This window comes from Mustelus asterias, chromosome 7, assembly GCF_964213995.1.
Source record: "Mustelus asterias chromosome 7, sMusAst1.hap1.1, whole genome shotgun sequence".
In the NCBI taxonomy this organism is placed as follows: Eukaryota; Metazoa; Chordata; class Chondrichthyes; order Carcharhiniformes; family Triakidae; genus Mustelus; species Mustelus asterias.
In genome coordinates, this window is record NC_135807.1 from 18,380,439 (window position 1) to 18,404,643 (window position 24,205).

Consider the following 24,205-nt stretch of genomic DNA (forward strand, 5'->3'; position numbering starts at 1 on the left):
GCAGGAAATCAGAGGGAAGTAAAGTGGGGACAGAAACAAAAGGCAGTAAGGGGAAAAGTGGAAGGCAGAGAAATCAAAGACAAAAATCAAAAAGGGTCACAGTACAGAGTACAGAGACGGTGGAGAACTCAGTGAATGGGTCCCGTAAGGCTAAGAGAAATAAAACACAGGGAGAGTGTACAAAATGTGACAGGACAGATGGTCTGAGGTGTGTTTGCTTTAACGCAAGGAGTATGGCAGATAAGGCGGATGAACTTCAAGCTTGGATTACTACATGGAACTATGACATTGTGGCAATTATGAGACTTGGATGAAAGAAGGGCAGAACTGGCAGCTTAGCATTCCAGGATTTAGATGCTTCAAGCGAGATAGAGAGGGTGACAAAAGAAGTGTTGCTTTACTGATTAGGGAAAATGCCACAGCTATGCAGAGAGAGGACGCTTTAGTGGTATCATGCAGTGGGCCCATATGGGTAGAACTCAGGAACAGGAGCAGTGCAATCACACTGTTGGGGTTGTACTAGAGACCCCCCAACAGCCAGTGTGAAGTAGAGGAACTGATATGTCGACAGATTATGGGAAGATGTAAAAACAACAGGGTTGTTGCGATGGGCAATTTTAACTTCCCCTAGACTGGGAATCCTTTGTTGCCAGGGGCTTGGACGGGGCAGAGTTTGTTCAGTGTGTCCAAGAGTGCTTCTTGAGGCGATATGGAGACAGTCCAACTTAGAAAGGGGCTACCTGGTTCTGGGAAACGAGCCCGGACAGGTGGTTGATGTCTCAGTGGGGGACCATTTTGGGAACAGCCATCACAATTCTATAAGTTTCAAGATACTTGTAGAAAGTATCTACAAGTATAGTCCCAGAATGAAAGTACTAAACTGGGGGAAGGCAGTACGACAGTATTAGGCAGGAACTAGGAAAAGTAGATTGGGGGGGGGGGGGTTGAATGGCTGTTTGAGGGTAAATCCACATCCGATATGTGGGAGTCTTTTAAAAGTCGGTTGTTAACAATTCAGGACAAGTATGTCCCTGTGAAAATGAAGGATAAAGATGGCAAGATTCGGGAACCCTGGATGACAAGAGAGATTGTGAACTTAGTGAAAAAGAAGAAGGAGGCATACATACATTTCAGAAAATGGAAAATGGATAAGGCTCTTGAGGAACACAAAGATATCTACTTTCTCAGAAGACTAAGGAAATTTGGCATGTCATAAGAACATAAGAAATAGAAGCAGGAGTAGGCCATCTAGTCCTTCAGGCCTGCTCCGCCATTCAATAAGATTATGGCTGATCTGATAGTGGGTTCAGTTCCACTTACCTGCCTGCTCACCATAACCCTTAATTCCCATAATGGTTAAAAATCTATCTATCTGTGACTTAAACACATTTAACGAGGTAGCCTCTACTGCTTCATTGGGCAGAGAATTCCAAAGATTCACTACCCTCTGGGAGAAGACGTTCCTCCTCAACTCTGTTCTAAATTGACTCCCCCGTATTTTGAGTCTATGCCCCCTAGTTCTTGTTTCCATTGTAAGTGGAAATAACCTCGTTGCTTCTACCCTGTCTAGTCCTTCATTATCTTATATGTCTCTATAAGATCTCCCCTCAACCTTCTAAACTCCAATGAGTACAGGCCCAGTCTACTCAATCTCTCCTCATAAGCTAACCCCCTCATCTCCGGAATGAACCTGGTGAACCTTCTCTGTACCCCCTCCAAAGCTAATATATCCTTTCTTAAATAAGGGGACCAAAATTGTACAGAGTACTCTAGGTGCGGCCTCACCAGTATCCTGTACAGTTGCAGCATGACCTCCCTGCCTTATTAACATACAGTGAAAAGTATTGTTCCTTATGTGCGATACAGACAAAGCATACCATTCTTAGAGAAGGAAATGAGAGAGTGCAGAATGTAGTGTTACAGTCATAGCTAAGGTGTAGAGAAAGATCAACTTAATATATGGTAGGTCCATTCAAAAATCCGATGGCAGCAGGGAAGAAGCTGTTCTTGAGTCGGTTGCTATGTGACCTCAGACTTTTGTATCTTTTTCCCGATGGAAGAAGGTGGAAGAGAGAATGTCCGGGGTACATGGGGTCCTTAATTATGCTGGCTGCTTTGCTGAGGCAGCAGGAAGTGCAGACAGGGACAATGGATGGGAGGCTGGTTTGCGTGATGGATTGGGCTACATTCACGACCTTTTGTAGTTTCTTGCAGTCTTGAGCTGAACAGGAGCCATACCAAGCTGTGATACAACCAGAAAGAATGTTTTCTATGGTGCATCTATAAAAGTTGGTGAGAGTCGTAGCTGGAAAATCATGTTGCAGCTGGAAAAGACTTTGGTTAGGCTGCATTTGGAGTATTGTGTACAATTCTGGTTGCCACACTACCGGAAGGATGTTGATGCATTAGAAAGAGTGCAGAAGAGATTTACCAGGATGTTGGCTGGTTTGGAGAACATGGACTATGAAGAAAGGTTGAACAAACTTGGAACCAAAAGAGAAAACGCTGGAAAATCTCAGCAGGTCTGGCAGCATCTGTAAGGAGAGAAAAGAGCTGACATTTCGAGTCCAGATGACCCTTTGGTCATCTGGACTCGGAACTCGAATGCCACCTTCAGAGAACTGTGGATCTGCACGCATAGATCCCTCTGTATGCTAATATTTTTAAGCGCTCCACCATATACTGTATACTTTCCTTCTGCAGCAGACCTTCCAAATTGCATCACCTCACATTTGTCCGGGTTAAGTTCCATCTGCCATCTTTTGGCCCAGGTCTCCAGCCGATTTATATCCTGCTGAGATTTTCCAGCATTTTCTCTTTTGGTTTCAGATTCCAGCATCCGCAGTAATTTGCTTTTATCCAGTTTTTTTTTAACAAACTTGGATTGTTTTCATTGGAGCGTCGGAGGATGAGGGGAGACCTGATAGAGGTTTACAAGATGATGACAGGCTGGGATAGAGTGGATAGTCAGAGTCTTTTTCCCAGGGTCGAAGGGTCAATTACTCGGGGGCGTAGGTTGAAAGTGAGAGGGGGAAAGTTTAAAAGAAATGTAAGGGGCAAGGTTTTCACACAGAGGGTGGTGAATGCTGGAACGTGCTGTCGGAGGAGGTGGTGGCAGCAGATTCTATAACAATGTTCAAGAGACATTGGATAGATACATGAATAGGCAGGGAATAGAGGAATATGGACCACGTAGAAAACATTAGATCAGAGAGGCATCTGTGTCGGCACAGACTTGGTGGGCCAAAGGGTCTGTTCCTGTGCTGTATTTGTTCTTTGTTCACCAGTCCCTCAGCGAGCTTCCTCACGGTGCTGGAGTGTGGAGGGGAAGACAAGCCACATCCTTTTTTTGCAGCACTAACTGCCATATTCTAGTACAGAAAGAGCCAGTCTGCATGTGAATTCTCTTGTACTGTGTACAGTTCTGGTCACCCTGTTATAGAAAGGATTTTATTAAACTAGAAAGAGTGCAGAAGAGGTTTACTAAGATGCTACTTGATGCTTTGTGTTATGAGAGGATGGATAGACTGGGACTTTTTTCTCTGGAGCGTAGAAGACTGAGGGGTGATCTTATAGAGGTCTATAAAATAATGAGAGGTATCGATCAGCTAGATAGCCAAAAATCTTTTCCCAAAAGTAGGGGAGTCTAAAACTAGAGGGCATAGGTTTAAGGTGAAAGGGGAAAGATACAAAAGGGTCCAGAGGGACAATTTTTTCATACAGGGGATGGTGAGTGTCTGGAACAAGCTGCCAGAGGTAGTAGTAGAGGCGGATACAATTTTGTCTTTTAAAAAGCATTTAGACAGTTACATGGGTAAGATGGGTATGGAGGGATATGGGCCAAATGCGGGCAATTGGGACTAGCTTAGGGGTTTAAAAAAAAGGGCAGCATGGACAGGCTGAAGGGCCTGTTTCCATGCTGTAAACCTCTACGACTCTATGACTCTTTGTTCTTTGGAAAATATGTGAATGATGTTAAATGTATTATATTAGTAAGTAACATAAAATTCAAATGGCAAAAATTTATTTACCACATGGATACGATTCAGCCTGTTAAATATTTACACCCAATATAAAATAAAGTGGAAGTAATCCCAACTTTGAACTAGGTTTCTCCTTCAGCGTTTTCCGACAACTTGATTGTTTGGGCTATAGATTTACATTGGCTTTTTGTGGGAGAAATCACTATTGCCCGGTGTTTTTGTATGGACTATATGAGGAATCCTTATCTGAGGAAGGATGCCCTTGCTATAGACAGCATACAGCAAAGGTTTACCAGGCTGATTCCTGGGATGGCAGGTCTGTCATATGAGGAGAGACTGAGTCAGTTAGGGTTATATTCACTGGAATTTAGAAGAGTGAGGGGGGATCTCATAGAAATTTATAAAATTCTAACAGGATTAGACAGAGTAAATTCAGAAAGAATGTTCCCAATGGTGGGGGAGTCCAGAACTAGGGGTCATAGTTTGAGGATAAGGGGTAAAACTTTTAAGGCTGAGGTGAGGAGCAATTCTTTACCCAGAGGATGGTGAATGTGTGGAATTCACTGCCACAGAATGTAGTTGAGACCAGAATGTTATGTGATTTCAAGAAGAAATTAGATATAGCTCTGGGGCTAAAAAGGATCAAGTGATATGGGGGAAAGGAAGGATCAGGATATTGAATTTGATAAAAGCAAATTACTGTGGATGCTGGATCACTCTATTGTATAAATATCTCCCACTTTCTATGCATTTTAGCTTTGACAAAGGGTCATCTGGACTCGCAGCGTCAGCTCTTTTCCCTCCTCACAGATGCTGCCAGACCTGCTGAGATTTTCCAGCATTTTCCCTTCTGGTTATTGAATTTGATGATCAGCCATGGTCATAATGAATGATGGAGCAGGCTTGAAGGGCCGAATGGCCTACTCCTGCTTCTGGTTTCTATGACTTCAACAATGTGAAATCCGCCCAATTTTTATTTGGAGTCACCTCATTTCAACCGTTTCCCGTGTAACAGGCAGAAAGTGACAGATCAGTGGGTCCCACCCTTGGGCTAGAAAGTTTTATCAGACACTGAGCGAGTGCAAGCTGCCAAATCGATGGCAGAGCGCAGACTTCCTTGCAACAAAATATAACTCCCTTCAAAACAAACTTTAAAAATGGCTAAAAAGGAACAGGCGGAGTTTTGTTTCCGCTGGTGACTTCAGCTAGTTTGACGAGATCATTCAACGGGTCGCCAAGTTTGAAATTGGTTCTTTGGGATGTGTTGCTGCAAATTTCTGCTGCTTACCACAGCGCCTGTGAAAGGCTGGAGAAGGGCAAGAGTTGATCCTAAGTTTAGATAAATTATGAAGCAAATTCTTGGCACGGATTTCCAACAGCAATCTAAAGTGACCAAGATGAAGTTTAAAGTTTATTTATTATTAGTGTCACAAGTAGGCTTACATTAACACTGCAATGAAGTTACTGTGAAAATCCCCTAGTTGCCACACTCCGGCACCTGTTCGGTTACACTGAGGGAGAATTTAGCATGGCCAATGCACCTAGCCCACACGTCTTTCTGACTGTGGGAAGAAACTGGAGAACCCGGAGGAAACCCATGCAGACACGGGGAGAACGTGCAGACTCCACACAGACAGTGACCCAAGGCTGGGAATCGAACCTGGGCCCCTGGCGCTGTGAGGCAGCAGTGCTAACCACTGTGCCACCGTGCCACCTCTAAAAGTGAGATGTGTAAATGAGAGACTGCCTCTTTACTTTTAATCCTTTTGTGTTACAGCGTTTGGAGAGAAAGGCCAGAATAAGAAGTGACCATTGTGCATTGCTGAAAGTGGGAGTTTATCAGCTTTGAATGATATTTTGCAGATCCACTACCTGGCTAGGTCGAGATTGTAAGAGAAAATATCTACATATATAACTTGGCTTGTCCTACAGTACAGGGCAAAACGTCCAGCCTGCCGAGGGCTCAAATCCCATTGTGGCCGGCTCCAGTTTCCTTCCACAGTCCAGAGCTGTACAGATTAGGAATTGGCCATGCTAAATTGCCCCTTAGTGTCCCAGAATGCGTAGGTTAGGTGGATTAGCCATGGTAAATGCCTGGGGTTGTGGGGATAGGGTTGGGTGATGGGCCTGGGTAAGATGCTTTTTCGGACAGTCAGTGCAGACTTGATGGGTCAAATGGCCTCCTTCTGCACTGTAAGGATTCTATGAATCTATGACTGCCTTTTTTTTGGAACATTCAACCCTCTGAAATGATAATGCCCACAGCTTCATACCTGTGCCAGTGAATCTGTCAATTTTTTGTTCCATTTCAGGTGCCCTTCGCCTCTCTCACTCATAACTAAAAACAACCGGTGACTGTGAACCCTGTACTCAGTCTCTTTGTTCCCAGAGCAAATTTTTTCCTGGAACAGGTTACCAGCCTGTCATCAGTAGCTTATAACTTGAGCGTCACCACTCTGCATCAAGTATGGCTGAAGGAGTCATTTCTGCTCTAACCCTTGCCATTGGCATGCAGGAAGGATTTTGCAGGTTGTCACTCAACCTATTTGACTGAATCATAGAATCCCTACAGTGCAGAAGGAGGCCATTCGGCCCATCGAGTCTGCACCGACCACAATCCCACCAAGGCCCTATTCCCGTAACCTCATATATTTACTCTGCTAATCCCCTGACACTAGGGTCAATTTAACACGGCCAATCAACCTAACCCACACATCTTTGGACTGTGGGAGGAAACCGGAGCACCCGGAGGAAACCCACACAGACATGGGGAGAACATGCAAACTCCACACAGACACAGGGAGAACATGCAAACACCACACAGACAGTGACCCAAGGCCAGAATTGAACCTGGGTCCCTGGTGCTGTGAAGCTGCAGTGCTAACCACTGTGCCACCGTGCCACCAGTTTCATGAATGTTCCTTCCTTGGCCATCAGTTCTTGAGGTGGGACACGAACTGAGAGCTTCTGATTCAGAGGTAGGTACGCTACCCAATGTGCCACTGGACCTCCATCTTATACCCAGTACTTATCCCAAAACAAAAATACTGTGGATGCTGGAGATCTGAAATAAAAAGCAGAAAATGTTGGAAAAACTCAACAAATCTGACAGCATATGTGGAGAGAGAGAAAGAGAGAAAGAGTTCATGTTTTGAGTTCAATATGACTCTTTGGAACTAGAAAGAAATAGAAATGTGATGGGTTTTATGCTGTTGAATAAAGGGAGGAGGGTCAGGTAGGGTAATAGGTCAGAGGTTATAGGGCCAAAGAGGTTAAATGGCACCAATGTCATGGAATAAAAGACAGTGGCAATGATAGGGTTAAAGACTAAAGCTTTGGCCCAATGTCAGTGTTAATAGGAGCTTAACCTAAAAATTTGCTGTTCTATTTATTCTACAAGTTGTTTGTATGAGAAAAACACAAACCTTTCAGTTCACTTTTTCTATGTTTCCAGAAATTTCGATGCGTATGAATTATCCAGATAAAGATTATCCAGATAAAGATAAATTTCTGCTATCTGCTTTTCCCGGTTCCAAATTTGCCTTCACATTTGGGGCGGAATTTTCATGCAAAGGTTCGTTGACCTCAGGCGGGATTTTCCGGCTTTGGGGCGAGTGTGGCTGGAAAATCTTGCCCTTTGTCTCATGAATGACACAACTCAAAAACTAAATGTTAATCATCGTCAATTTCAGGATAACTCTTGTTACCTCCTTTGAAAAGCTAGAGAGAAGGTAAGCGGGTAAGGGTGCAGGATGGGTAAGATAAGTTGGTAAGGGGTTAGGTGGCAGGTGAGTAGAGTGGCAGGTGGGTGAGGCTGTAGGGTGGCAGGTCAGTAGTGTGGCAGTGGGTGAGCTGGTAGGGTGGCAGGTGTGTGAGTGGGTAGGTGGGTCGGGGGTTAGTTGGGAGTGGTTGTCAGGGTGGGGGCAGGTTGGGATGGCTCAGGGGAGTGTCCTGTGGAGGGGGCTAGTCAGGTCAGGCAGGGGGAGAAGGGGTGGGGGGTGGTGGCAGGGGATTAGTGTGAGTAATTTGGGAGTCAGTTGTATAATTCCCCTAGATTTATTTTTCCTTCTTTCTGGGTAGCTATCTAAGTAAGAAAGTCGGAAACGTCCAAAATCTTTGACTCTAACTCAGAGTTGAAGACTTTTTTTGGAGGGTCCCTGGGATTGGGAATTTGCAATCGGAAGTTCTAACATCAGAGGAAATTCCCACAGAGTCCTTGCATTGGGACTTCCAAAGGGTCCCATAGCACATCTTCGTACATCCAGTCTCCGACTATCCGGATATTGGAAGATTTGGGACACGGCTTTGACTCTCTCCCGATCATTGCCCCACCCCTAACCATTTGCCTCCTCACTAGCTGCCATGCTTGCTGATTCGCTGGCTGCCCCACTACTCCCGACACCTTCCCCCATACTCAACAGTCACCACTCTGCTCCGCCCTCATTCACTGCCCTGTTCACCACCTGGCTCACTGCCCCTCTCTCTGCCCCATTCCCAAACCTTCACCATCCCTCCTGTCTTACCCTCTTGTTACCCAGCTGCCAACTCCTGTCCACCTCATTCGCCGTTCCTCCCCTGAGCCTTTGCTACCTCACTTGTGGCGCATGAGGCAGCGAGAGAGATGGCGAGAGTGTCCAGGGGTAGGACAGGATGGTGGGGGGAGAGGGGGGGGGGGGAGGAGGCAGGTGAGCAGTCACAACTGAGAAGAAGTGAGGGGCTGAGAACAGGGTGGCCAGTGAGGCGGCGTACGCAGTGGAGGGGTGGGTGGCATGTAAATGGGAGGCGGAGATGGGTTGTGAGCAGGGTGGTGAGTGGAGGGCAGGAAATGGGTGGTGAGCATTCAACAGACAATGGACACACAACAGTGATGCCAATGGTGGGTGGCACTGTTCACCCATTGCCAGGTGGAGTGGGTGCTGGTTTCCTGTTCCAGTTCAGTGTAAAGAGACCCAGTGCTTTAAAAATGTTCACATGAATCTTCACTGAATGGATTATTAATCTTTGGACAGCTGAGCGTTACAGAATATTCCAGACTCCTTATGCCAACCCTTAATAAAATCTCAGCCCCTGAACACTGATGCTGCAATATTGAATGTGAAGATGCTTTGATTTTGTCTGACACCTGTTCTATTGTAGCCGGTTCCTGCGGTACAGATCCTGTATCATCATCAGCTGCAAACTGAACTATTGCAGTTCACTCAGAAAATACTTTCTCAGCGCAGCCCTAATCATAGAATCCTACAGTGCAGAAGGAGGCTATTTGGCCCATCAGCTCTGCACGGACCACAATCCCACCCAGGCCCTATCCCCATAACCCCATGCATTTACCCTAGCTAGTCCCCCTGACACAAAGGGGAAATTTTAACATGGTCAATCCAACTAACCCGCACATCTTTGGACTGTGGGGGGAAACCGGAGCATCCGGAGGAAACCCATGCAGACACGGGGAGAACGTGCAAACTCCACACAGACAGTGAGCATCATCTGAGCATGGTCTGACCTTCAGGAACCAGCTACACTTACACAGGTCATGCACAGATAAATGAAACTATTCAGAAGTAATATTAGTCGTGGCCTGCACAAATAAATGATAAAAAAAGGCAATTTGAAATAAAGGAACTCATTCAAACACTCTGTTACCTGCTGATCTCGATCTGGATATTTGATTGTACCATGAGGTTAGTCTGACCCGCGCCAGTGATGAGCTTGTCCATTTAGGAGCACTTAGATGAGCACTTGAAACACCACAGCGTGCACGGCTATGGACCAAGTACTGGAAAATGGGATTAGAATAGTTTAGGCACTTGATGGCTGGTGCAGACATGATGGGCTGAAGGGTCTCATTTCAGTTTTATTTTATTCAATCATGGGACATGGGTGCCGCTGGTTGGCCAGCATTTTATTGCCCATCCCTAATTGTCCTTGTTCAGAGGGCAGCTGAGAGTCAACCGCATTGCTGTGACTCTGGAGTCACATGTAGGCCAGACCGGGTAAGGACGGCAGATTTCCTTCCCTAAAGGACATTAGTGAACCAGATGGGTTTTTCCGACAATCGGTAATGGTTCCATGGTCATCAGTAGATTCTTAGTTCCAGATATTTTTACTGAATTCAAATCAAACGACCTATCGTGGCGGGATTCGAATTGTGTTGTAAAGCCCTATATCTCCTGGTGCTAACAATCAGGAAGACCATGCGGCAATGTTATTTAAAGGGCTCTTCCTATTTATAAGGGCGATCAGCTGGTTTGCCCGCTCAAACTGTGTTACCTTCCGGGATTTGTTTTGTTATTTCCTACGTTGCACAAGTCAATGCTGCCATCTAGTAACAACTTTGTGCTGGTGTTGGATGGATTTTGTCTGAAACGTTGTTATCCGGCCATGGGTGGGGTGGTAACTCGGCCTTTCAGGCTGGAACAGGAAGGACAACAGTGAAAAGAGCAGGGCAGGAGAGGGCAAGTAGCTATATCCACAGTGGATCTTCAGGGAACATAAAGTTTTTAAAGTTTTTAAGGTTTAAAGTTTAAGTTTATTTTTATTAGAAACAAGTTGGCTTACATTCACACTGCAATGAAGTTAGTGTGAAAATCTCCGAGTCGCCACACTTCGGCGCCTGTCCGGGTACACTGAGGGAGAATTTAGCACGGCCAATGCATCTAACCAGCACATCTTTCAGACTGTGGGAGGAAACCGGAGCAGCCGGAGGAAACCCCCGCAGACACAGGGAGAAAGTGCAGACTCCACACAGACAGTGACCCAAGCCGGGAATCGAACCCGGATCCCTGGCGCTTTGAGGCAGCAGAGCTAACCACTGTGCCCTTCATCTCTCCTACCCTAACTTCACTGAGAAGCAATGTGTCATCTGTCTTCACTTCACCCAGAATTCTATCACCTGCAGCAGGGCAAACCTCAAACTAGATCATGGACAACACTGCCTGTGGCTGACAAGATCACAGTACTCCTTAACTTTTATCCTCTTCACTTTGTTGGGTTATTCAGGCTGGGGCTTTTAAAAAATTCAATCGTGAGACATGGGTGTCGCTGGCTGGCCAGCATTTATTGCCCATCCCTAACTACCCTTATTCAGAGGGCAGTTGACAGTCAACCACATTGCTGTGGCTCTGGAGTCACATGTAGGCCAGACCGGGTGAGGATGGCAGATTTCCTTCCCTAAAGGACATTAGTGAACCAGATGGGTTTTTTCCAACAATCGACAATGGTTTCATGGCCATCAGTCGATTCTTAATTTCAGATATTTTTTATTGAATTCAAATTCCACCATCTGCCGCGTTGGGATTCGAACCCGGGTCCCCAGAACATTAGCTGAGTTTCTGGATTAATAGTCTATGGATAATACCAGTAGGTCATCACCATCCCCAATTGGTATCAGTGGCATCTCTGTTTGTTATGCATCACTGCGTCGGAGAAGTGACTAAGATTCCCTGTGTCAGAAGGAATGCCTCAGTGACTTTTCCATTGGACAGAGTGAAGGAGGGCGAGAAAGAGAAGGAGGCTTTGCCTGTACTTCATGCTTCCCAAGGGTCCGAGGTGGCATGGACTGCAACCTTGGCTGACATGATCTCCATTAATAAACAGATTCATTGGAGAGGAATACCCCTTCCTTAATGTGCAGCTTCTTTGAAATCGGAGGTGGAGCATTATGGAGTTCTGTGTTCACATTCACCCTGTGTGCCACCTTTATTCCAAGCAGACAATCAGGTCACAGCCTGGCCATATGGTAGCAAGGCTGATCTCTCCGGTGTGGAGCCTATGACTCTTCTTAGTATCCCGGGTGAGCTATGCTGCCACCAGGAATACCGTAGGCGGCACGGTGGCACTGTGGTTAGCACTGCTGCTTCACAGTGCCAGGGACTTGGGCTCGATTCCCGGCTTGGGTCACTGTCTGTGTGGAGTCAGCATGTTCTCTCCGTGTCTGCGTGGGTTTCCTCCGGGTGTTCCTGTTTCCTCCCACAGTCTGAAAGACGTGCTGGTTAGGTGCATTGACCCGAACAGGCGCCGGACTGTGGCGACTAGGGGAATTTCACAGTAACTTTGTTACAGTGTTAATGTGAGCCTTACTTGTGACTAATAAATAAACTTTACTTAACTTTTACTTAATATCATTGCGTGCACACAAGCCACTCTGCTGCCTGGATCACCAGGGAGGCACCTTGCAGTGCACCCCGACCAGCTTCATGGCACAACCTTTGCGTACCTTTGCTGTATTGGAGAATCAGCCCTTACCTGAGCAGCAAGAATTGAGGGGGAGGGTGGGGGGAGGGAGCAGAGAAAGAAAAGAATCAGCTATGTAGGCCTTGAGCTGCCAGAGCTCTTGAATGACAAATAATCCAAGAACCCTCGAGCCGATCCTTCTCTCCAATTCCCAATAACTCAGCTGTCCCGCAACCCTTATCATCACCATGCCAACCAGAAGTATCTGATTGCCTTCCTTCAGCCCAGCTCATGGGACTTGGCATCAGCGGCTTGCAAATACAAACACCGAGACCAAATCCACACAACAGAATCTTTCAAATCATTTTTCATCCTCCCACTCCTCCGAAATGGCCCAGTGACTCACTCCCTAGAAGGAAATAAGAATACCGGTCTAAACTGCTTTTCCCCTTCTCAATGTTCAAGGCTATTAGGGAAATGCAACAAATACTGGCCTTGCCAACGTCACCCACATTCCATGAGAGATGTGCATCCTCAAATTTAATTGTTCCTTTGGTTGCTGTGCCTTCAGTTACCTAAGACCCCCAAACTCTGGAACTTCCTCCCTAAACCTCTGCCTCCATACCTCGCTCTCCCTTAAAACATTCCTTAAAGTCTACCTCTTTGGCCAAGATTCCTGTCGCCTTGGAAAAGCAGCCAGTATAATAAAGGACCCCATGCACCCTAGATATACTCTCTTCCACCTTCTTCTGTCAGGACTTAAGAACAGCTTCTGCCCTGCTGCCATCAGACTTTTGAATGGACCTACCTCGCACTAACTTGATCTTTCTCTACACCCCAGCTATGACTGTAACACTACATTCTGCACTCTCTCTTTTCCTTCTTTATGAATGGTATGCTTTGTCTGTATAGCGCGCAAGAAACAATACTTTTTACTGTATACTAATACATGTGACAATAATCAATCAAATCAAACCAAAAATTTAATAAAAGTCTGAGGTCATGTACCAACCGACTCAAGAACAGCTTCTTCCTTGCTGCCATCAGACTTTTAAATGGACTTACCATATATTAAGTTGATATTTCGCTACACCCTAGCTATGACTGTAACACTACAATCTGCATTCTCTCCTTTCCTTCTCTATGAACGGTATGCTTTGTCTGTGTAGCACGCAAGAAACAATACTTTTCACTATATACTAATACTTGTGACAATAATAAATCAAAAGATTTTGGTTATCTGATCTAAAATCCCCCTAAGTCTCTTTGTGTCGAATTGCGTTTTAAAATGCTTCTGTAAAGTGCATTATGTTCATTATGCTGAAGGCGCTATACCCATATAAGTTATTGTTGTTCTCCATCAGCACTTCAATGGAGCAGAACAAGACATTACCTCATTGCACATCCTGCCAGGAGAAATTGCTTCCTGTTTGAAATAAATCAACCTCGCAGCATTGTGACCATTTCATTTCTCACGCTGATTGTATCAATTTATATCAGGATAACATTTGGGATTTTCAGTTACCCACAGAACATTATCGACCAATGAAGTCCCTACTGGAGCATAGATAGTGGAGGTCCCACCATATTCCTAAGACTTGGCCTTCACTATCTTTATTCTTTTTAAAAATTCATTCGTGGGTCATGGGCGTCGCTGGCTGGCCAGCATTTATTGCCCATCCCAAGTTGCCCAAGGGCAGTTGAGAGTCAACCACATTGCTGTGGCTCTGGAGTCACATGTAGGCCAGACTGGGTAAGGACGGCAGATTTCCTTTCTTAAAGGACATTAGTGAACCAGGTGGATTTTTCCGACAATTGTTTCATGGTCATCAGTAGATTCTTAATTCCAGATATATTTTATTGAATTCAAGTTCCACCATCTGCCATGGCGGGATTCGAACCTCGTTCCTTAGAACATGAGCTGAGTTTCTGGATTAATAATCTAGCAATAATACCACTAGGCCATCGCCTCCCCCCATCTCAAAGCACCTTAAATACTTTGATCACAAATTGTAAATGAAACTTTCCCAGGTGTAGCATACAACATTCCTAGTGTAACACTTTGGGTCATTAAGGCACATACCTCATCATGAAGAAGAGGAAAAGGATCAGCGTGGGTACTTTTCTTTGTCATTCTGGGTGGAACTGGAGCGATTTGATTTTGGTAACAAGATGGAACAGTACTCCTAGATTTGGGAGGTAATGGTGGAGGTGCAGGATGAGCGTCACAACCTTTGAGCAACGTATAGTCATCAGCTGATAAATGTCCAATAGTTTCGGACAATGGCAGGTTCTGGACTCGCTCGTCAGTAAAAGGTGAATCTTTGCTCGTTATCGCCACCATAACTTTCACAAGCTCTACAGGTATTTCAAAGGGTTTGGCTGAAGCATGGGCGCATTTAGCAACAAGGTATTTCATGTTAACTTCACCATCAACCTTTAGTTCACTTGTGTCAAATAGAAGATCACTCGGAAGGGACTGATCTTTAGCAATCACTTTTGCATGACATGGAGGGTTGTGCTGGGCAAGGAGTTCCTGGATGGTGAACCTCTTTCTGTCCTCCAAAACTTCCAAAAATTCTCCTATTGCGTGCATTGGGAGCAGGACTTTATCATACGTGGGGCACTTCTCACATTCCAGAACAGATATGTATTGCAGTTGCCTTTCAACAGATGTAGAAATATTTACACGCTTGATTGCACGGAATCCATCGCCTGCTCTAAATGAAGATAATCCTTCGATATCTGCAGCATAGCACTGTGTAGCAATGACTTTGATCACTCCACTCCTTTCCCTTGCAAGTTCTAAGTCATAAACTGATTGGAACGTTCTAGGAACTCTCTGAAATATACCTCGGTAACTGCGAGGAACGAGAAAATGTTTCATGGCAGAGTGCTGAGAAACTTCAGTGACAAGGTATTTTTTCACTTCTGCTCTTTGCAAGATGGTGAGGCACTTTCCAACATCAAAAAATGTTGGGTTGCACCCCTGACTCATGGCGATGAGGCTGCTTTTGTCTTTGTCGCCTAGAATCTGAACGGTCAAAGGAAACTTATCATTCGGCATGGCGTAAATGTCTTCCAGACAAATCGGTGCGACAAAAGGCTTCCTCGTCACTGCATCAGTGATATCAACTATTTCGAAATCCAGTTCAGTTGGGATCATAGTTTCTGCTCCTCCTACAGCCAGGAAACAGAAGCAAATTACAAAAGAAAACAGTTTCAGTTGACATTATTCACAGCGAGGATGTGGAAGTTGTTCAGAGGAGCTTTAGTGGATAAAAAGCTTGAGGTATGAGGAGCGTCTGAGGGCTCTGGGTCTGTACTCGATGGAGTTTAGAAGGACGAGGGGGGATCTCATTGAAACTTACAGAATATTGAAAGGCCTGGATAGAGTGGGCGTGGAGAAGATGTATCCATTGGCAGGAAAGACTAGGATCCGAGGGCACAGCCTCAGGGTAAAGGGACGATCCTTCAGCCAGAGGGTGGTGAATCTATGAAATTCATTGCTACAGAAGGTTGTGGAGGCCAGGTCATTGAGTGTATTTAAAACAGAGATAGATAGGTTCTTGATTGGGAAGGGGATCAAAGGTTACAGGGAAAAGGTGGGGGACAATGGGGTTGAGAAACTTATCAGCCATGATGGAATGGTGGAGCAGACTCGATGGGCCGAATGGCCTAATTCTGCTCCTATATTGAATGGTCTTATGGCCTTAGTGGGGCTAATGTTAACTAGTTGGCATTTGGGTTACTTTGCAAATTGAGGAAGTTTGCCAGAAATGCAAAGTTCATCACAAAATTTTAATTTCAATTCAACTTAATGAAAGAATTAAAAACAAAAAGTGCTGGAAGAACTCAGCAGGTCTGGCAGCATCTGTGGAAAGGGAAAAAGAGTTAATGGAAAAAGAGTCCAATATGACTCTTCTATGGAAGACTAGTCAAACCACCAACGCCTCTACTTTCTCAGGAGGCTAAGGAAATTTGGCATGTCCACCACGACTCCCACCAACTTTTACAGATGCACCATAGAGAACATTCTTTCTGGTTGTATCACAGCTTGGTATGGCTCCTGCTCTCATAAACACCGCAAAGAACTATAAAAGGTCGTGAATGTAGCCCAATCCATCACCCAAACCAGCCTCCCATCCATTGACTCAGTCTACACTTCCCGCTGCCTCGGAAAAGCAGCCAGCATAATCAAGGACCCCAGGCACCCCGGACATTCTCTCTTCCACTTTCTTCCATCAGAAAAAAGTTACAGAAGTCTGAAAACACGTACCAACCGACTCAAGAATAGCTTCTTCCCTGCTGCAATCAGACATTTGAATGGTCCTATCACACATTAAGGTGATCTTTCGCTTCGCCCTAACGGTAACTGCAACACTATATTCTGCACCCTCTTCTTTCCTCTCCCCTATGTACTCTATGAATGGTATGTTTTGTCTGTAACAGTTCACAAGAAACAATAATTTTCACTGTATTCCAATACATGTGACAATAATCAATCAACCAATCAATCTTGTTCAGAAGAATAGTCGTACTGGACTCCAAGCATTAACTCGGTTTCCCTCTCAATAGCTGCTGCCAGAACTTCTTAGAATCCTACAGTGCAGAAGGAGGATATTCGGCCCATCGAGTTTGCATTGACCACAGTCCCACCCAGGCCCTATCCCCATAATCCCATGCATTTACCCTAGCTAGTCCCCCTGACACAAAGGGGCAGTTTAGCATGGCCAATCCACCTAACTTCCAGCTCTTTCTGTTTTTGAAGAATGTTTGTACGCGTGAAGCTGAGAGGCGTTATTACTGGGAAAAGGAATAATTTTCCACCTTGGATATTGGCATCAAATATTGGGTGTAGTATGGGTCACCTGCAACCCGGAGCTCCACCTGAACTCTATCCCCAGAGGCGAATCTTAATTCCAAACTCAGCTGGATGCTCAGTGGCATTTTTATTTCCTGAATCAATGATTGTCGTGCCTTTTACATAGAACATAGAACATAGAACATTACAGCACAGAACAGGCCCTTCGGCCCACGATGTTGTGCCGACCTTCATCTGAAACCAAGATCAAGCTATCCCACTCCCTACCATCCTGGTGTGCTCCATGTGCCTATCCAATAACCGCTTAAATGTTCCTAAAGTGTCTGACTCCACTATCACTGCAGGCAGTCCATTCCACACCCCAACCACTCTCTGCGTGAAGAACCTACCTCTGATATCCTTCCTATATCTCCCACCATGAACCCTATAGTTATGCCCCCTTGTAATAGCTCCATCCACCCGAGGAAATAATCTTTGAACGTTCAATAGTCTTTTCTGAGCAAAGTGGTTAATTTTGTGCCAATTTGTACCAAATCAGGAGGACTTTGTGTTGTATCTTAATCACTCCATGAAATGCACACATTCATTTGAGCGAGCCAGGATTTGATTTGATTTGATTTATTATTGTCACATGTATTAGTATACAGTGAAAAGTATTGTTTCTTGCACGCTATACAGACAAAGCACACTGTTCATAGAGAAGGTAACGAGAGAGTGAAGAATGTAGTATTACAGCCATAGCTGGGGTGTAGAGAAAGATCAACTTAATGCAAGGTAAGTCCATTCAAAAGTCTGATGGCAACAGGGAAGAAGCTGTTCTTGAATCAGTCGGTACGTGACCTCAGACTTTTGTATTTTTATCCCGACGGAAGAAGGTGGAAGAGAGAATGTCCGGGGTGTGTAGGGGTCCTTGATTATGCTGGCTGCTTTTCCAAGGCAACGGGAAATGTAGACAGAGTCAATGGATGGGAGGCCGGTTTGCGTGATGGATTCGGCTACATTCACGACCTTTTGTAGTTCCTTGCGGTCTTGGGCAGAGCAGGAGCCATACCAAGCTGTGATACAACCAGAAAGAATGCTTTCTATGGTGCATCTGTAAAAGTTGGTGAGAGTTGTAGCGGACATGCCAAATTTCCTTAGTCTTCTGAGGAAGTAGAGGCATTGGTTGACTTTCTTAAGTATAGCATCAGAATGCAGGCAGGGCAATTCTTAGTCCGCATTCTCCAACTGCGAGAATGGTGACGTGTGCACTCAAAATCCAGAAAGCGTGATTCGCACAGGCGAGTTTCCAGCTTCCGGTCTTCCCAGCCCCCTCGCTGGTGGAATGGCCAGAAACATGCCGCTGGACCAAAGGAAACTCATTTTAATATATCAGCCTGTCATTACCGAACGCGTCTCCGGAACTGCGCCCCCCCCCACCCCCTCCACCAGATATTCAGTGGGCGCCGGTTGACATCACACCAGCACCATTTACAACACCTCTACATAAACGTGAACCTGGAGCCTCATCTCTGGCAGGGAGGTGGAGTGGGGGTGGGCTTCAGGGGTGAGTGCTCTGGCAGCCAGCACCCTCAGGCTTGCACTGATCAGGGGGCACTGGAGTGGACTCAGGAGTCACAGATAAGTTCAACTCGGGGCCGAGAGTTGGGTGGGGGTCCCAGAATCACCATTTCAGGGAGAGGGGTCACTTGCAGGCCTTACCTCCCCTTCGTGTCGGGCTGCCTCTTGCTTTAAAGGGATTGTGAAAGTTAGTATGCAGGCAACGCTTTCCTGAGTCCTCCATCCTGGATCCCTGTCCATATCGCAGCTGAGGGGATGCCCTTCCTTAGTGGGGGCTGACAAGAATCATAGAATCCCCACAGTGCAGAAGGAGGCCATTGAGCCCATCGAGTCTGCTCCAACTACAATCCCACCAGGCCCTATCCCTGTAACCCCCACATATTTACCCTGTCAATTCCCCCTCACACTTGGGTCAATTTTGCATGGCCAATCAACCCATCCTGTACATCTTTGGAGTGTGGGAGGAAACCGGAGCACCCGGAGGAAACCCACGCAGACACGGGGAGAACGTGCAAACTCCACATGGACAGTCGCCAAAGGCCGGAACGGAACCCGGGTCCCTGGTGCTGTGAGGAAGCAGTGCTAACCACTAGAACAAAGAACAAAGAACAATACAGCACAGGAACAGGCCCTTCGGCCCTCCAAGCCCGCGCCGCTCCCCGGTCCAGGATTGAATCCTGAATCCAGGATCCCCGCCCAATTTTCCAGCCTATCTACATCCTAATATCCTATCCACCGAGCTGTCCCTCACAGCTACGATGCTTTGTTCATCACAACCTATTAACTCACCCCCACCCCCCCATTCCAGACCATGTGATCTCCAGGGAGAGGCGAAAACCCAGAGTGAAAACCCCAGGGCCAATATGGGGAAAAAAAAAATCTTTGAAATTCCTCTCCGACCCCCTGTGGCGATCGAAACGAGTCCAGGAGATCACACTGGCCCAGATCAGAGAATGGGGCGAATTTTTGAGTCTAAGTGCCGGATCTGGGCATCAAATAGATCCGCGCCTGGAATCCTCTTTCCAGCGCGCCCATACGCGTTTTGCCGGCTCCGGCTCGATCCGCGCTGTGGGCGGGGCTTAGCGCTGATGGACCAATCGGAGCTCTGAACTGCGCATGCGCAGTTCGAAAAAAATCTGACAGCGCGCCCGAAAGCAAAAGCAGAAAGCGGAGAGAGCGGCTCTCTGACGGTCATCCTCTGGTCAGGCCGGGGGGGCGGGTGGCGGGGGGTGAGGAGGGGGGGGGGGAGGGGAGGGGGTGTGACCGATCATCCCCTGAGGAGGGGGGGTGGAGAGGGGGTGTGGCCGATCATCACGTCCACTCCAGCAGGAGGCATCGGCCGCAGACTGGCAGCCCCCCCCCCCCCCGACCAGAGGATGAGATGTCATACCCCCTCTCCTCCCCCCCAGGGGATGATTGGTCACACACCCCCCCCCACCCCCCCCACCCCCCCAGTGGGATTTGGCGGTAGAGTTGGGCGCACGGTTCATTGAGTCGATTTAAATGCATGCAAATGCACTTAAATCGTCGGGCCGCCCAATTCGGGCACGCGCCGGACCCACGCCTGAATCGGGTGTCGGTAAAGGCCCGATCTGCTCGGATTTGGGTGCAGATCACGTTAAAGGCCCGACACCCAACGTTACCGCGATTTTGAAGTTTTGGTAAAATCAGGCCCTATGTCCGGGGTGCGTGGTATCCTTAATTATGCTGGCTGCTTTGCCGAGGCAGCAGGAAGTGTAGACAGAGTCAATAGATGGGAGGCTGGTTTGCATGATGGATTTGGCCACATTCACGACCTTTTGTAGTTTCTTGCGATCTTGGACAGAGCAGGAGCCATAGTAAGCTGTGATACAACCAGAAAGAATGCTTTTTATGGTGCATCTGTAAAGGTTGGTGAGAGTCGTAGCTGACATGCCAAATTTCCTTTGTCTTCTGAGAAAGTAGAGGCATTGGTGGGCTTTCTTAACTATAGTGTCGGCATGGGGGGACCAGGACAGGTTGTTGGTGATCTGAACACCTAAACACTTGAAGCTCTCCACCATTTCTACTTCATCCCCGTTGATGTAGACAGGGGCATGTTCTCCTTTACGTTTCCTGAAGTCGACGACAATCTCCTTCGTTTTGTTGACATTGAGGGAGAGATTATTGTTGCCGCACCAGTTCACCAGATTCTCTATCTCATTCCTGTACTCTGTCTCATCATTGTTTGAGATCTGACCCACTACGGTGGTGTCGTCAGGAAACTTGAAAATCGAGTTGGAGGGGAATTTGGCCGCACAGTCATAGGTGTATAAGGAGTATAGTAGGGGGCTGAGAACACAGCCTTGTGGGGCACCGGTGTTGAGGATGATCGTGGAGGAGGTGTTGTTGCCTATCCTTACTGATTGTGGCCTGTGAGTTAGGAAGTTCAGGGTCCAATCGCAGAGGGAGGTGCCGAGGCCCAGGCCATGGAGTTTGGAGATGAGTTTTGTGTGAGTAATAGTGTTGAAGGCTGAGCTGTAGTCAACAAATAGGAGTCTGACATTGGTGTCCTTGTTGTCTAGGTGTTCCAGGGCTGAGTGCAGGGCCAGAGAAATGACGTCTGCAGTGGACCTGTTGCGACGGTAGGCAAACTGTAGTGGATCCAGGTCGTCCGGGAGGCTGGAATTGATTCGTGCCATGACTAACCTTTCGAAGCACTTCATAATGATGGATGTCAGAACCACCGGCCGATAGTCATTAAGGCACACTGCTTGGTTTTTCTTAGGTACCGGGATGATGGTCGTCTTCTTGAAGCAGGTAGGAACCTCAGATTGTTGTAAAGAGAGGTTGAAGATGTCTGTGAATCCCCCCACCAGCTGATCCGCGCAGGATCTGAGTGCACGTCCGGGTACCCCATCCGGGCCAGTTGCTTTCTGTGGGTTGACCTTCAAGAAAGCTGCTCTGACACCTGCAATGGTGACCCCAGATACAGATTAATTCAGGGCTTCCAGGGTGGAGGGCGTGCTCTCGCTGACCTCTTGCTCAAAACGGGCGTAGAATGCATTGAACTCATCAGGGAGGGGTGCGTTGGAGCCGGCGATTTTACATACCTTCATCTTGTAGCCTGTTATGTCTTGCAGACCTTGCCATAGTCGACATTTATTGGAAGGGGAATGGAATATAAACATAGGGGTGTTTTGCTACAGTGGTACAGGGCATTGGTGAGACTACACCTGGAATACTGTGTGAAGCTTTGGTCTCCTTATTTAACAATGGATATAAGTGCATTAGAAGCAGTTCAGAGACAGTTCATTGAACAGATTGCTGGAATGGGGGCTTTGTTTTATGAAGAAAAGTTGGACAGGCTGGACCTGAATCCTTTGGAGTTTAGAAGATTGAAAAGTGATGCCATTGAAACATAAAAGATTCCGAGGGGACTTCACAAGGTGGATGCTGAAAGGATGGTTCCTCTTGTGGGATATACCAGACACGGGTTAAAAATAAAGGGTCTTCGTTTTAAGGCGGAGCTGACAAGATATTTGTTCTTGGAGGGTTATAAGTCTTTGGAACTCTCTTCTCAGGGGAGCAGTAGAAGCAGGGCCAATCAACATTTTTAAGGCAGAAGTAACATAGAAACATAGAAACTAGAAGCAGGAATAGGCCATTTGGCCCTTCGAGCCTGCTCCGCCATTCATTTTGTTCATGGCTGATCATCGAATTCAATGTCCTGATTCCCCTCTTTCCCCCATATCCTTTGATCCCTTTAGCCCCAAGAGCTATACATAATTTCTTCTTGAAATCACACAATGTTTTGGCCTCAACTACATTCTGTGGTAGTGAATTCCACACATTCGCCACCCTCTGGGTGAAGAAATTTCTCCTCACCTCAGTCCCAAAGGGGGTTACCCCTTATCCTCAAACTATGACCCCTAGTTCTGGACTCCCCCACCATCGGGAACATTCTTTCTGAACCTAACCTGTCTAACCATGTAAGAATTTTATAAGTTTCTATGAGATCCCCTCTCACTCTTCTAAATTCCAATAAATACAATCCTAATTGACTTAGTCTGTCCTCATATGACAGACCTGTCATTCCAGGAATCAGTCTGGACAACCTTCGCTATATTCCCTCTATAGCAAGGACATCCTTCCTCAGATAAGGTAGATAGATTCTTGACTATAAAAAGAGTCAAAGATTATCAAGGAAAGGAGGAATTCTGGAGTTAAAGCCTTTTTGTTCATGGGATGTGGGCATTACTGGCTGGGCCAGCATTTATTGCCCATCCCTAATTGCCCTTGCACCAAGTAGCTTGTTAGGACAATTCAGAGGGCATTTAAGAGTCAACTACATTGCTGTGGCTCTGGAGGAGCATGTAGGCCAGACCGGCTAAGGACAGCAGATTTCCTCCCCTAAAGTGAACTAGATAGGTTTTTTCAACAATCAACAATGAATTCAGATTTCAACATCTGCTGTGGTGGGATTCGAATTAGGGTCCCCAGAACATTACCCTGGGTCTCTGGATTACTCGTCCAGTCACGACGCCACCTCCTCCCCAATATGATCAGCCACGATCTTATTGAATGGTGAAGCAGGCTAGAGGGGCCGAGTGGTCTACTCCTGCTCCTAATTCCTATGTTCGCATGTTCGTATCATTAGTTATTTGTTTCTCAATTCCACCGTAGCTCCTTTCTGTCCCCTCTACACCTTCTGCCACTTATCTTGAAACTCTATCGCATTGTTCTAGAATTCTCCACGAAGGAAAACAAAGATATTGGAAGATTACTTTTTTTTTGATTTATTGGAAGGTAAACAGCAAATATGGAAAATAAGAACTGAAAGAGTTGGAAATACTCAGCAAGTTGTGCAGTGGATGTTGGGGGCGGGGGGGGGGGGGGGGGGGTGGTGGGGGGGGGGTCTCCACCTACTTTTCTGAGTCAAATATAACTCTGAAGGAGAGTACTTGGGGCATAAACTATATCAAAAAATCTAGGCTGTAAATAGGCACACAGCCACCTACCTGCTAGTAATGCTTTGACCCGATAAGTGGGTTGAAGGACCAATTGGCCACTGAAGTCTTTCGGAAACATGGAGAAGCTTTCTTCGCATTCTGGGATTCTCGGAACAGGCTTTACAGCGCGGCTTCGGCCTACTGGAATCTTCCACGTTAGTATTTGATCAAGTGTGTAGTAGTTGTCGTCGTGGCATTCTTGGAACATCCCTCTACAATTCATTGGTAGACGTACGACTGGATTATTTTCTCTTTTAATGAGCTGGCATTTCAGCATCTTACCGCTGAGTCCTTCCTCAATTCCGAGCAATGCCAACTTCTCACCTTTTTTAAGAATGCCACCTTCAGCCAGGGAAATTTTTGACTTGTTCTGGAATCTTGGCTGCTCAGCCTTCTTCTCCCCTATCTTTATGCAGCTTACCAGATGATCCACGGTCTCATACGTACCTGGATCTGGAATGAGCAGAAAATCCCCTAAAATAGAAAACAAAACAATTAAAAGGAACTGGTATGATGGTTTGGACTCACTTCTAAAAAAATTAGCAAAGGTTCTTAAAGAAATATCTCTACAATCCCCTCCCCCACCTTGCCTCTTCTTTTCTGAAGGAGTTGCTAATTTCAATAGTCCCATTCGATTTTATTTAAGGGTCTATTTTTCTTGGGTGGACAGTAAACAATGGTGAGATAATCAACACATG

The 24,205-nt window shown here is 46.3% G+C and overlaps 1 protein-coding gene across 1 annotated transcript in view; it reads right to left on the reverse strand.

Annotated features, from left to right (window-relative positions):
• The window catches only part of LOC144495589 (protein THEMIS3-like), a 70,782-nt gene that overhangs the window by 8,233 nt on the left and 38,344 nt on the right, over positions 1-24,205 (reverse strand). The window contains exons 3-4 of the mRNA XM_078215728.1: positions 23,517-23,981; positions 14,236-15,332 (exon numbers count right to left, since the gene is read on the reverse strand). Coding sequence (XP_078071854.1) covers positions 14,236-15,332; positions 23,517-23,981 — 1,562 coding nt within the window. The remainder of the gene's footprint in view (positions 1-14,235; positions 15,333-23,516; positions 23,982-24,205) is intronic.